At 37.3% G+C, this 14,798-nt stretch overlaps 1 protein-coding gene across 4 annotated transcripts; it reads right to left on the bottom strand.

Moving 5' to 3' along the window:
• Window positions 1-4,277: 4,277 nt before the first annotated feature.
• On the bottom strand, window positions 4,278-14,556 carry LOC121748135 (1,4-alpha-glucan-branching enzyme 3, chloroplastic/amyloplastic-like). Of its 4 annotated transcripts, none has more exons than XM_042142358.1 (24): window positions 14,418-14,556; window positions 13,706-13,998; window positions 13,529-13,600; window positions 13,331-13,395; window positions 12,482-13,162; window positions 11,439-11,611; window positions 11,251-11,340; window positions 10,241-10,316; window positions 9,500-9,607; window positions 8,836-8,926; window positions 8,380-8,481; window positions 7,898-8,000; window positions 7,432-7,569; window positions 7,261-7,332; window positions 7,044-7,133; window positions 6,462-6,539; window positions 6,285-6,392; window positions 6,020-6,109; window positions 5,838-5,942; window positions 5,651-5,736; window positions 4,996-5,050; window positions 4,747-4,844; window positions 4,585-4,655; window positions 4,278-4,501 (listed from the first exon to the last, which is right to left on the bottom strand). In XM_042142358.1, exons 2-22 carry the CDS (start codon window positions 13,942-13,944, stop codon window positions 4,812-4,814), a joined length of 2,655 nt encoding a protein of 884 aa, XP_041998292.1. In that variant the 5' UTR covers window positions 13,945-13,998; window positions 14,418-14,556; the 3' UTR covers window positions 4,278-4,501; window positions 4,585-4,655; window positions 4,747-4,811. The 4 variants fall into 4 exon arrangements, with proteins under 4 accessions (XP_041998292.1, XP_041998293.1, XP_041998294.1 ...); XM_042142359.1 differs by having other exon boundaries at window positions 13,706-13,992; window positions 14,418-14,537; XM_042142360.1 differs by lacking the exon at window positions 14,418-14,556 and having other exon boundaries at window positions 4,585-4,651.
• Window positions 14,557-14,798: the final 242 nt, after the last annotated feature.

The following is a 14,798-nucleotide window of genomic DNA, read 5'->3' as shown; positions in this document are numbered from 1 at the left end:
CTTCATCTTAAGAAATTGAAGAATATAAACAAAATATTAATGATTTCATTTATTTAAATGTTAAAATATGTGTCTTTCACATTGATATTTTTATATTGGAGTAGATAGGATTGCTTGATCATTTTTACATCTAAACACCTGTTGGTGAGTTGATATGGCTCTTTCTCAACATATAGAATTAGCTGGTTTAATCTGATTTTTGACAAATGATGTCATACATTAGTGTCTCTTTCATGCCCATCTTTCACGTCAACACAATATATGCAAATACACATTTTAAACAATTTAAGAAATAACGTTACTTGATTTTCCAGTACACCCAATGGTTGTTTCATCCTTTCTAATAATGCCCTATGCAAAGTCGTTGCTTCAATGCTAAAAAAGGATCATATTTTAAGATTCATTTAACAAAATTTGATTGCATACAAATCATTCTAAACAAGCTATACAAAAATTTAGGGATAGAAATAACCATATAAGAGTTAAACTCTCAAGATTAATAAATTTTGTGCACGCTCGATTTAATGGAAATTAAAATTCCGACGGAAAGTTTAAGTTTCGAAATGTAAGAATAGAATTGAAATTAGCTTAAACAATTTTGTAGCATAAAATAACATCAGTTTGGGTATAATTTTCAGATAGGTATGAGATCTCGAAGCCCCAATTTGTAGTTGGATTTGAAATGGGCTGACTAAATACTAATGAAGGCTACTATTTTTTAATTTATAGAGGTCGGTTAGCCCCAATTTAATTTCCAAAAAATATATATATAAAATGTAGTAGAACCTTTTAAATTTAGTACTACATAAATTGTACTTGCATATTATATTCTTCCATGGGCGATTTACTTGCATGCTCTAAATTTGAGTTTGCTTAATTATCAGCCATAAAATTTGTTTAGAATCTATACCTGTTTTAATCATGAAATTCTTTGCCCTTTGGGCTTCTTAGTTTTCATGTCGGTAGCAAATCAAAGGTTTGATTTGATTAACCGTCTTAAATAACTACAATACGACCATATATCAACGTCAAGGACTTTAAGTAGAGTGTAATTAGAGTATCCACAATAGGGGAGCCGCGGCTCCCGGGCAGGAGGTGGCTAGGCCGCGCTCCCTATTGCTGAGGACACGGAGGGCCGCGGCCGGGGGGGAGGGAGCCGAGGCTCTTAGGCGAGAGCCGTGACTCAGCCCAACTTCGAATTTTTTTTTAATATTTTCAAAAATTATTTATAAATACCTCATTCCACACATTTTACACCCTTAATTTTCATTCTCTACAATTTTTATAATCTCAAAATGCAAGGTGGAGATGATAATTCCCCCGGCTATGGAGAATCGGGAAACGACAACTTTCCACCTCCCCAACCTTGGAGATCGAGTCCGACCCCCACTCTATCCCAGATGAGGAGACCGCAAAATCAGGGTCAATCCCCCTCTCATCAGCAGAGGAACGTGGGTCGTCTCCAATCAGGGTTGGGCGACTACCGGCCCAACATGGACGCGATCAACTTTCCGCGTTCTGACACCCGTTCTCAGCAATTCCAATCCACCCAATTCCAGTCTTCCCAATTGCATTCCACTCAATCTCCTCTGGATGAATCTGATAGATTCACATGGGAGGAGTTGATGGGGACACCGGAGACCCCGACGTCCGGACGTGTGAAGACGGGGAAAGGAGGCGGTGGGGGGGAGGCGAGGCGGCGGCGGCCGTGGCGGCGGCGACAGCAGCAGGGGCGGTGCCGGTAGCAGTGGCGTTGGCAGTAGTGGCGGTGGCGGTCGACGGGGGTCTTTGTACAAAATGGCGGAGTCCGTTGCTATTGCCAGGGCCTGGGACGCGGTCACGACGGATGCCATAGTTGGCACAGATCAGACCGACGTATGCTTCTGGAAGCACGTTCTGGAGGTGTACAACGGATTCAAACCGCCAGGCAACGCCGAGCGTACACACGACCAGGTCCGAAAGAAGTTCGTCAGGATCACTAAAACCCTCAAGAGGTTCACTGGCATATACGGCAACCAAATGCGCTCAAGGGTGGCCCAAGTTCGGCTACTAGGAGGAATTCCTCGTTCTGCGGACGCCCCGAAATTCAGAGCCATCTGCGAGGAAGAGCGTGCTCCTAGTGCGAAGCGGACAAGACTCGGCGTCGCCGGCAACTACAGCAGTAGTAGCGACTCTCGTACCTTCGACCTCAACGACGACGTTTCGAATGAGCCCCCTCGACACTCTCCAGGCGCCCACGTCCACAGGGCCAGCAGTCCGCAATCCGAGAAGCTAGATCCGCCTCCCAACTCTCTGCTGCGGGCGCGTCTGCATCGCGCCCAGCACACCGGTCGCGGCGGCGTTGAGCAATACCCTGGAGGTGCAGATGATGAAGCAACTTCATGAGAACTTGTCCTTGTACGAGAAGTCGACCAACCCGGTCACCAAGGGGATGTACTACGACCTCATACTGAGGTTGAGGTCGAAGTTGGGGAGGTAGGAAACGGCGGCGGTGGGTGGAGACGGCGATGGCGATGAAGCTGGTGAAGAAGAAGCGGTAGATTCTGATGACGCCACCGAGTAGGCGGCGGTGGCAGTGTTTTTTAGTGTTTTTATAAAATTTTCGTTGTATAATTTTCCCCATTTCTATACTACAACGAAGATTTGGTTTCAATTTTTTTTATTAAATTATGCAGTTTTTTATAATTATTATAGTCTGATAATTTTTATTCTAGTTAAATTAAAATATACGAAAAATGAAAGAAATAATTAGTTTGTGGCTTGGGCTTGTCCACTATTAGGGTGGGCAAGTTTTTTTGTGGCCTAACCAAGTTTTTGTGGCTTGGGCATGGCCATCGGCTTTTCTATTGTGGACACCCTTAATATGAGATGTATTGTAAGTTTTGAAAGTATGGCATATATATTTTCGTATGTAAATAACACAAGTACGATTAAGGAGTATTAATTTTTAGTAGTTAAAACTATAGGGGAGACTATAAGGCATCCCACTGCAGATGGAAGGGTAGGAGGATAAAATGCTGATGTGACATAGAATAGGGCGCCCCACCGTGGATGCTCTAAATAAATCAAGGTTCACATCACTCACAAAGTATGTTTAATCATTTAGAATCTTAAGTAGCTTTTCTTTTTCAATAGATATGAATTAAAGCCACGACCAGAAATTAGTAAGGCATTAGGCGAATATTATATCCTGATAAGGAATGACAATATTCCATTGGCTTTCACTTAACTTTTTACTCACTAATTTTTCTTTTTTCGTTATGCCTGCGGCAGTTTGAAGATAATACTTCCTCCATCTCATAAAAATATATGCACTTTTTATTTTCATCCGTCCCACGGAAATATATGCATTCCATTTTTAAAAAATTATATCAATTTAATAATATAGGTCTTACTATCCACTAACACTACTTTAACTATTATTCTACTCCCCCCTCTTACTTTACCATACCATTCTCCTCCTCTCTCTTATTTTACTAATTTTTTCTTAATTCCCGTGCCACACCCATTGCCCATATAATATGGGAGTATTTTCTAGGAAGACTTAGTTTTTAGTATTTCAATGGCTTATGTTTACACGTACAAAAACTAGGGATGTCAATCGGGCCGGCCCGTCGGGTTTCGGGCCAACCCTACTCGGGTTGCGGGTCAATCGGGTGCGGGCTAATCGGGTTGTGATTTCTTTCGGGTTATAAAAGCTCAGCCCTAACCCTAAAAGCTCGGGTTTCGGGCTAGCCCAGCGGGTTAATCGGGTTGCTACCGATAATATTAACATGCGATCAATCCAATAAATAATGATTAAAATTACTAATATTCATACAATGTAAAACATTTAATTATGATATATTTGAGATATATGCTTAAACTCAATCATAAACATGATCAAATACTAATATTTGAGATATTTCGTAGAATTTTAATGCGTGTTTTAGAAATTTAAATATTTTTTTGTGAATTTAAAGTTTTTAATTTATTTATCAATTATTATATTAATAAAAATTCAATATATAATTTGTATATTTAATATAAAATTGAAAGTTATTTTTTTAGTTAAAATTAATCAATGAAATGTCGAATTAGGAGTAAAAAAATATAATAATAGAAATTTTATCGGGTTTTCGGGCCAGCCCGTCGGGTTTTCGGGTCTGGCCCTAATGGGTTGCGGGTTAATCGGGTGCGGGCTAATCGGGTTTTGATTTTATCGGGTTAGAAATTTTCAACCCTAACCCTATAAATTTGGCGGGCTATTCGGGCTAGCCCACGGGTTACGGGTTACATTGACATCCCTAACAAAAACAATTAATAATTAATAGTGTTTCCACTGAACAGGTAATGGATGCTCTAGCTTAAAAGAGAATAAATAAATTTGAATCACATTGCAAGACTCGAGTCTTTCCCTTTCCCCTTTCCTTTTTCAGTCACACAATACCCTTTGAGCATATTGGTCTCGATCAACTGATCCTTGACCACCATAAATCTCGTCATCAGAATTCAATATGATCTGCATGTTAATCACGAATTACAGAAGTGGCATCAGTTCAAATGAAAATTCAGGACTTCAGATTAGGATAATTCAATACTAACCTAAACTTGTTCGGTTTCGAGACATCCGTACAGGAGCTCCTTTGCATAAGAACTAGGCCTGAGTTAACTATCTATCACAATTCGAACACAAGAGGCTAAAGAGCTTGACTTGAGAATATAGCACAAAATAAATCAGTAGAATATCTGAGGAAGAAGATTCACCGATGCAGCTGCTGCAAGAAGTCTCCCCATTCTAAGGCAATAAGATGAGTTTCACCGGATTGGAGTTAAACTCTGAGAATTCGAGTTAGCTTATACACCTGCATCAAATGAATGGTTCGACATCACAGCTCCAATATCTTGAAGTTTTCTCAGTAATCCCTAAACTGTGTGTTTCTCTTTGTAGATAGTATTTCTATTGTCTAGACAAAGGGTAGAAGTTGTGAATGCTAAATATTTCGCATGACTAACCTGAGATGTTCTACTTGGAAGCGGCACGTCCAAGCAATACCTGGCTCCATCAGTTCTGCAATTCCAAGCAATATGTTAACGTTGTGAGCTCTAGGATATAGTAGTAATAGATAGCATCACACAAGGTTCCACGATACATAATTTAAGATGTAGTTCATAGTTAAATTGATTAGAATGTACTCTGTTATGCAAGATTTAGATATTTTTTCATCATAGATGCTAGTCAAAATTATGGTCAGAAATCGAACTATAAGCAGCTATGCTGAAAGGAAGAAACTTGCTAGGAAAAGAAAATAAAAGATCAGTCAATGTTCTAAGATGGTGATGGTAAAGATATGCAGTTGAGGAAGCCGATTCACAACATGTTTATGCAAGAGACTGCACTACCTATATAAACATGTTCAGAAGGAATTTTAGTCTCTTCATGTTGCTTTCGATCTCTATCTATTAATTGATGATTTATCATTATATGGGTGTATGTAAGATACTCCGTATATAGAAGCGTGTACAAACTGTCGGTTCATTGATCTTTCAACCTGATTCGAGGTTGCAATATTTTAGAACTAAGTAAAACACTACTTCAGCAAAAGATACTATCACGATCAATGACCTGTATACACCAGAGAGAAGAAAGTCATAGAACAGCATCACTCACTTTCTGCTAATGGTTCTTTGAGCATATTGGTCTCGATCAATTAATCCTTGACCACCATAAATCTCGTCATCAGAATTCAATATGATCTGCAAGTTAATCACGAATTACAGAAGTAGCATCAGTTCAAATGAAAATTCAGGACTTCAGGTTGAGGATAATTTAATACTAATATCAAAGCATCACTTACTTGATACTCTCCAGCTTCCTCAACGCCTATACTGTATCTTTCATATGAATTTGTGGGATGAAAGTTGAAGACAAAGACAAATGGGCCGCGTGAATAAGATATCACCTGGTTCAACGATGTTATTCAGTCCCACATGCATTTACAAAAAATTATCTATCATAAGTATGGTAAATGGAGTATACCATTGTTTTATCATTGACGTGGTGAATATTCGAAAGGCCCCTTGAACCTCTTAGAAGTACTTTATCTTTTATGTCCAGTTTCATCATATCCTGAAGTAAAAATTTTGAACATCAAGAAATCTGACATTCATGTGATGTGTACTGCTTATATCTAATAAATACCAATCTGATTGGATCAACATAAAACTGAGTGACAATATGGAGCTATAATAAGAAAATAAACAATGTTGGATCAAATCCAGACTATATATAAATTCCAACTCACTTTATCAAAGGAAAATAATTTTTTGTGAAGTTCATCCTCCAAAAGCTCCCAACAGCGATTAGCAAGTAAATAGGAAAAACTGTTGCTTGGCATTGGGAACTCAACCCTCTGGAACATTAAAAAATCGTCAATCACTTAAAAATGAATCTTTATATGTGCCAAATTAATGCAATTCACCTTTGGATGCCCAAACTCATTGCCCATGAAATTGAGGTATGCTGAACCACCAATAGTAAATGTAATTAATCTGATCATCTGTAAATTTCAGGTAACTCACACTAGATTAATACTACATACGGCAAAACAGCTTCAAAGTAACATAGTCTGAAATGTAGAGACCAACTAACTATAAGGAAACCATCCTATTGCAAGTACTTTTCAATGAACTCGCCCACAAAAGCTAACAACTATTCTTCATAGGTGTTTTTCTGAAAAACGCCATCACTTCAATAGGGCATTTCTTAACTCAAAAGAGTAGAGGTTAAGCTTAAACACCACAAAAGGTGTTGTGAACGTGCTTATATATCGAAGCATATAAAAATCTTTTTTACAACTAGTTAAGTGGTTAACAATGGATATTTGAAATAATATTTAAATAATCATTGCATATATCAATACAAGACAAAGGAATAAGGAATAGGTGAAAATAAACTTAGATATGGAGGTAGGTGCCTACGTGGGTCAACATTCGTCGTAAAGAGAGGCAGCAAATAGTATAGACATGATATAGTTAGTGGCAGCATGAAGAAACTCCGTTACCTTATGCAATGAACAACCCCTAAGCAAGGCCACTTCTGTGTTAGCGGAACCAAAGAGTATTTCTGCAAAAGAGCGACCCCCTGAAATTGACTGGCAAGCAAGAAAAATAAACCACGTTACAACTTTCTGGGGAGACTCTATAGTAAAGAGTTGCGTGTGGGGGGGGGGGGGGTGAGGAGAGCGGCCATATTTGGTACCCAAATGTAATACTGATCACCTGGTTGTGGTTTTCAGCATACAAAAGCATCTTATCAACACCGCACTTGTCTCCCACCAATGTGCTCACAAGCTAGAAGAAAAACATGAGGTAATAGTTGCAGTGAACTAACTTACAACATAAACTGTGTCTACTGTCTAGAGTAAGTAAACTTAAGGTTGTAGAAATAACCTTACTCATACTCCACTCATGATCAGGAACATTCTCAAGGAATGACAACCACAATTCTGATGCAGAGAGATTAACAAAATAATCAAATCCCAAACCACCTTGAGAAGTTGGTTCACAAAGTCCCGGATAAAGTGTGGCCTAAAAAACAACAAGCCACTGAAAGGGATTAGATCAAGAAGCCGTGTAACTTCTATTAAAAGAACATTGCAGCATGCACATGCATATGAACATCAATAATTTTATTATATGGTGTTGTGTTATGTCAAAACAATATAACTTTTGTTTATGTTCGTGCCAGTCATATCCTCATAGTGACGTGTTCATTTTTATCGTGGCATATCGTTAATGAGTTGGCATGAAGCTGACACGATATTACTAATATTCAACATTAGAAAGACAAAAGAGCAAGAGAAACAAAAACAATAATCAAGAGTTTAATGATAAAGAATGTATAACAATTTCTTACATCTTCAGCAATTGTCAGTACATTTGGGTGGAGGAAGTGGAGTATCTCATTAACTAATATTAGATACAGCAAAGCATCATTATCCACATATTGATTACAATACCTGAAACAGATAAAGGTTAGGTACTGCCAGATGGAAGGAATGCAAGAACTAGAAAAGTATCAAGTCATCAGGTTGATAACCAGCAAATATCAACCAGACCTAGGTGGTCAGCTAACATATAAAATTAGCTCAGTAGTACTTTAAATAAGCAGAAGGAAAAAACATGCGTATGTACACTGTCATTACATTAGCACAGTTTTCAAGTAAGAAAGGAAAGTCAACTGTCACACAAAGCTTGATAAGGTGAGGATTCATAACTTGGAAAGTTATACTAAGATTAAGGAATAAAATGTAATGCCGTATACCATCACTGCTGAGTGGTGACAACTATATTAAAAGGCATTTAACTGCAGCAAAGTTAAGTTCTTAGAAGCCTTACTCCTCTACATCACCAGTAAAAGTAGCAAATCCATTGTGTGTATACATCATTGACGAAAGAGAATGGAAATAGAAGCCGTCAATCTGGTACTCCACCATCCACCTGGAAAATGTCATAGATCCTGTTAAAACCAAAAGTTGGAGGGAAGCAAATTAAAAGTGACCTTACAAGACTTAGGCCTTGCTTGGTATGATGGAATGGAATGAAGGTTTAAATGAAATAAAGGTAGGAATGGAATGACAATTTCTTCGGATTTCCTTTGCATTTCATTCCATTCTCTCTTTCATTCCATCATACCAAGCAAATGAATAGAATGGAAGTAGGAATCACATTTCATTCCATCATACCAAGAAGGGCCTTAGTGTCAAACGTAAGGCAGGTTGTAAAGATTCGGAAAGATAGAGAACATGAAACACATAGGAAGCTTCAAAACGGTAAAATGCTGTATTTAATTACCAATTTAAATTTGAAAGAAGGAAATGCAATACATCTTGATCACCATATTTGAACATCCGTGTGCCCCAAAATTTGTGCTGCCCTCTTTTACCTAGAATTTAGAAGAAAAAATATAAAATTAAAGTAAAAGATGGGTTAGAATCTGGAAGAGAAAAAGTGTTCCATATCACATAACTTGTTTCCTTTGTCTAAAAACCTTTGGGACAGAATCAGAACCCATAACTACAGATACAATATTGCCAATGACTCTGAAATGAACCATCGGAACAATTGCATGAGGAGCATTTTGATCATGATTACCAATTCACTACTTACACCATAATCCCTTGCTGCATAATTTTTCATTGTCAGAAAGATAAAAAATAAATCAAATCGATGAGTATCTTTAACTCTGTTCCTGCTTGGGATTCCGGAGCATGCTAACAATAAATCTAGGAATTTCACCAAGTAATATCCATGCAGAAAGGTAGGAAGAACATTAGCATGAAGACAACAAAAGTGATCTCAACCAAGAAACATTTAAAGCTAGAGGGAACATTAGTATAAATATCATCTCTCAGAGGATTAATCTGTTTATTTCCAATCTTGTAGTGGCTATTACCTACAACTTATATAGCTCACTGCTTGAAATTAATAAAAATAATTAGTGTCAAAAAATTATTACCAGAATGGAAGTAACAATCATTTGATCCATCATAAAATGATAACCCCACCATTTCGTCAGCTGCGGCATAAGAATGAACAATATCTAAAAGGATGATCAGGCCAAGTCCTACACATCAACAAATAACCATGTAACAATCTAAAACGCGGTGAAACAAACCCATACATTGCAGCTGAAAGTTGTTCTGAGAATGCTTAAAAGGATTTGGATAAACCTTGTGAACGTATGCCTCTAACGTTAAAGCAGTTAAAATGTTGAAAAAAGTAAAAGCTAGTGACTGAAGTTTCATCCTACTCAAGCATAACACTGATAAAATACAACAAAAGTACATTAAAAGCCGCAGCAATATTGGAGGGCCTACTGGTTGTTCCTAGTGATTGAAGTTTCATCCTACTCAAGAATAACACTGATAAAATACAACAAAAGGATATTAAAAGCCGCAGCAATATTCGAGGTCCTACCGGTTGTTCTTAAGAGGAAAAAGATGAAACATGAAATACAAATTTCCAGCAATTTGTCAAAATGACCTAAAGCTATTCAATTCTAGCATGAATTTAGTATAGTACAATATCTATCTACATGAGGAAACGAACAAAGATCCAAATCTAGTTTCAATGTTTTAAAGTTATATGTTATATAATCAATAAAAGAACATTATACTAAGATATCAAATTATTCTATTGATAACAGGATAAAAGCACTGGTAAAAATTGATATTGATTGGAAGAAATTTGATATAACCATGAGCTTCATCCACCAACCGCTTGAAGTCTTCAGGGGTACCATAGCGGCTGCTAACAGCAAAAAAATTTGTGACCTGCAAAAGGGAAAGGATAGAAGAATTGAAAAACGTAAATAATATATTATACCAATCATACTGTGATACTGAAGTAGACCAAACAATTGAATGGTAGGTAGTCACATGCGTAGACATATGGTTCATAGACGCCAACTAAAAGGATTAATGTAAACGTTATATAATTTCTACCACTGTAAAAAGACTAATGTTTGCCTGCCTTTTACTGCTTCTCCAGAGACTTTCTTTCAATAGACCAATTTACCCTGACATTCTACCACTCTTCTCCATATAATTCCAAATATATAAAACTAAATTCCTGACTTCCTGTTACTTTAAATGTCAAATTTGAGAAGTGGAAAAAGCAATTCGAGCAGCGTGGATATCCAGTATTACTTTTCCCAAATTGAGTATGCTTAAAATCCAAACACAATTCCCTAGTTCTACATCACAAATTCATTCCTGAATCACCATTGTGTAGAATACTGACTTCCTATTCGCTGCCCCAACCAAACATTCTACGGACGAAATTTGCAAGGAAAGAAGTATGTACCTAACGTCAACTCTCATCTGAAAACAGTTCCCACCCAAACTAGGAGTATCAAGTTGAGAAGGAATGATCATTTGTACTTATTTATTAATTAAAGAAATCACAACATTGTCAATAACAGCCTAACATCAAATAATCATCATAAATAAAAGGTGCGAATTGAATTGTTGAGTTCATTATTAACATTGCTTGATGCAGTGCATTTAGAACTATAGCACCATATCTTGGTGCACTAATGCCTTAGTATTCACTATGATCATCAGTTTTGTCTCACTTTGTTTCTGTAAGTACTCAGAGAAGTCTATAATGGTAAAGCGCAACAATGGTCATCAATAGGCTGGGCCTGCATTTTGAATTAAATAATGTTCTTATGCTGCAATTCTTCTTCTTCTTTTTTTCACTTACTCTGTATCCAACTGTAAAATAATCCTTATGCTCAAGAACTCCAATCAATTGGATTGCATTGTAACCAGCTTCCTTTACATGAACTAGGACCTGCATTGAAAATTGATTAGTACTTGGTAATCAGGAGTAAAAGATAAAGTACAATTCAATGTAACAAAGGATAAATGTCGGAAACAATATAGCACTACATTTTCAGTGAACTCATTGAAAGTAGACACTCTAGGCTCCCCTCCACTTATTCCAACATGGCATTCATATATTCGCAACGATTTAGGCTTTGATGGATGTTTATGCTTCCATTTGTAGGCACACTCAGGAGAAGGCTCCCAGTGGACAGCATAAGATTGATTCCCATCTGCCTCTGTATGTGATATAGTACATCAATCAGACTCCAAGCAAATAAAACAGATTGATATAAGAAAACAAATGTAGTAGACAATTTATTTTTTAAAAAGGCAATAGAAAAGGAGTACAAAACATTGTTAACCAAAATTTAGTATTTGTTGCCTATCAAGTAAAATCTGAATCTCCTTCAAGCTGCGTTATCTAGACAGGCCCAGGTGAAGTGAAAACTTGACCTGTCACTCGCATATGGTTTCAAATTATCCTTGTATATAAATGATTTATAATCTAGTCAAAAAAAAAAGCAAAGGCTGTAACAGACAACTTGATCACCTTAAACTAATTTCAGTTTTATATAGAAAAAAAAGGGGTAAAGGTCAATTTTGGTCCTAAACATATGACCAAAATACAAATTTGGCCCAAAAGATTCACTTTATGAAAAACGGGTCCATAACAAATGAAAATGTCGCTGAAGTAGGCCTTTTTTTTACGGTTTCGTCAAAAAACTAACGGTCAACGCTAATTGCAAAGTGGCATGAACGTTAGTTTTTTGACGGAACCGTCAAAAAAGGACCACTCCGACGAGGATTTCATTTGTTATGGACCTGTTTTTCAAAAAGTAAATATTTTGGACCAAATTCGTATTTTGGTCATATGTTTAGGACCAAAACCTTTACTAAAAAAAGAGTATAGTATAGCATGTTCAGGTTCCCTATGATCTAATGTCTTGCAAATAATTTCATAAGAAGTCCCCAGTTATAAAGAGCCTCAAACTTGAGCCTATGCATTTTTGAGAAAGTATATTCTATGTACATATCCAAATAATAAAAGAAAATGGAAGAAAAATTAGAAAGGAAGGAAGCAACATGTAAGTATAGCATTAAGTGACCTGGAATAACATAAGTAGCCCATGCAGGAACACGCTCTAAAGGACCCATTGGAGTGTTAAAGTACACCCTGTACTTGCTTCCATGGGGCATCCCAGGTATATACTTTTTTAACCACGCTTTCCTACCTTTTCGTGTTTCCAACCAGTAAGGAATAGGAGGCTTCTTATTTTTAAATTTCTCTCTCCAAGCAGGATCAGTTACAATTTGAAACTCATCATTTTCGTTATCCTCCTCAATTATCACATCACAAGGTGGTAAGTTGCTTGGTGGATCATCTTTATGTTCCTCTTTCCAGGCCTTATATCTTGTCATCGGATCTGGTATTTCTTCCATTTCCTCTTCTGTTTGTGGCCCATTAGGCCCAAATATTTGCTCATACAGTTTAGCTGCAAGCTCATATCGCGATTTTATGAAGCGGTCTTCTCCAGGTTCCCAGTACTCTTCATTCGCTTTTTGAAAAACTTGTTCAACTGTAACACCACTATCGCCTTTATCATAGTCATCAATGTAATTATACTGTTGAAAAAATACATCATCTGGTTCTTCTCCATCTCTAAGTTTGTCTTCAAGGATAACAAACCAGTAACCGAAATCATCATGGCCTAAGTAACCTTCCCTGGCACAATCCGTTGTCGGTGACCAACCATTGATATCCCCCACTAGAGAACAATAGCGAGCACCTAAACCCAAAAGGTCCAGCAGTTAATTTACCACAGTTTTATCTGCCAGGCATGAATGGCAGCACACGGGAATATCATCGATATGTATTTAATCAGATAGCAGGTAACAACTTCAAACATTCAAGACCATACTAGCCCAATATATCCGGCAAGAAAAAGTTGTCAAACCTGGAGCCCAGTCCATGTAATCCACACGATGCTGAACATTCCGATGCATTCCCAATAACTCAAACCTTGAAAACAACAAAGTAGGATAAGATCAAAGTGAAACAAAGAAAAGTTATGAATCTTTTCCAAACGACAACCAATCATCACATATGTTTTTTTTCTCAATAAAGTTCCATCAACAGACAGATAGGCACCAACCCAGAAACCATCTCCTGGAGATCGTAATACTGCTTGAGAAGCTCTTCCTTCAAATCCTTGAACGCTTTATACCTGCGAAAACCATAATCCAACACCAATTGCAGTTGCAGTACGCATCAAAACCCATACGCTGATGTGCATAATTAACAATTGAACCAAAGAAAGTCTTCAACTTACCTTTCGCGCAGGAACTGTGCGAAGGCTTTATTTGTAATACCGTGTTTGGAGAGGAATCCGGCAGGATCCAAAGCATCTTTTTTGTCGGATACGGGTTTTTTACGCGGTCTTTGAGACTTGTTCTGCGGAGCTTGGGGCTGCTGGTCGGCAGCGAAGCATTTGCATTTTCTTGGCAGGAAGACTCTATTTGTAGTGAGGAGTGGAGAGTTGATTGGGATAGAGGAAAATAGAGAAATCATTGTGATTGTGGTGGAAATTTTGGAGATGCGAGTGAGATGAGGAGCTGTCTGCCTCTGCGAGTGGGGTTTGTCAACATTGAGAGCAAACAAATACCGTAGCATACAAATACCATACCTAAACCCTAAACCCTACATTAATTTCATCACCTTGAGAGCAAACAAATACCGTAGCAACTTTGAAATTTGTCAAAATTTGACTTTTAATATCGAAAAAAATATTGGAAAACGGTAGTTATTGTGTATGTATTGCGGGAAGGCGTGAGAAAATTACTACATAAGACTGTTTTGGAAATCTAATAGACTAGGCTAGGCCTAAACAGATTTTGGTTGAGAAAAAAAACATTGAGAGCTGTGGAAATCCAATAGACTAAGTTTTGAACATCTATATAGACCAATGCCATTGCTCAAGAACAGAAAATGAAAACGAACACAGAACATGAATACAAACAGAAAGTTGAAAGCAAATTAAATACCTCACACCAAATCGACGACGCAACGGAGGCGAGAGAGAGAAAACCGTGCAAGTCCCACCGTTAACGAACTGGCGCGAAGCACCCCGTGCACTAGCGGCGGGGTTTGAGGTGTTGTGTTGGGAGGGATGATGTGCAACTAATTTGGGAATTGGGATTTTAAATATATTAATCTTATCAGAATTCTAGATATTACTTTCCCAAAATATATACACACGTGTTGCGGATATGCCCATTATTTGTTAATTTTTTTTGTTTGTTTATTCTTTTAATTATTAAAAAATTCAATAATTATTTTCCATTTACCTGTGATGATTTGAAAATAAAAGAAATACTAGCTTATCAATATTTTTTAAATGGATTTTTTCATTTTGTAGATATTCC

Source organism: Salvia splendens, chromosome 9 (assembly GCF_004379255.2).
Source record: "Salvia splendens isolate huo1 chromosome 9, SspV2, whole genome shotgun sequence".
NCBI classification, from domain to species: domain Eukaryota; kingdom Viridiplantae; phylum Streptophyta; class Magnoliopsida; order Lamiales; family Lamiaceae; genus Salvia; species Salvia splendens.
Note: the sequence above shows the minus strand (reverse complement) of the source record. Positions and strands in the feature narration are given on the sequence as shown.

Excerpts from the sequence above, each read along its gene's own strand:
- LOC121748135 (XM_042142358.1), bottom strand. The coding sequence starts at position 13,944 with ATGATTTCTCTATTTTCCTCTATCCCAATCAACTCTCCACTCCTCACT. Across the intron at positions 13,396-13,528 it reads CTCCAGGAGATGGTTTCTGG|GTTTGAGTTATTGGGAATGC; the intron begins GTTGGTGCCTAT and ends GTTGTTTTCAAG. Across the intron at positions 11,612-12,481 it reads GGCTACTTATGTTATTCCAG|AGGCAGATGGGAATCAATCT; the intron begins GTCACTTAATGC and ends TATCACATACAG.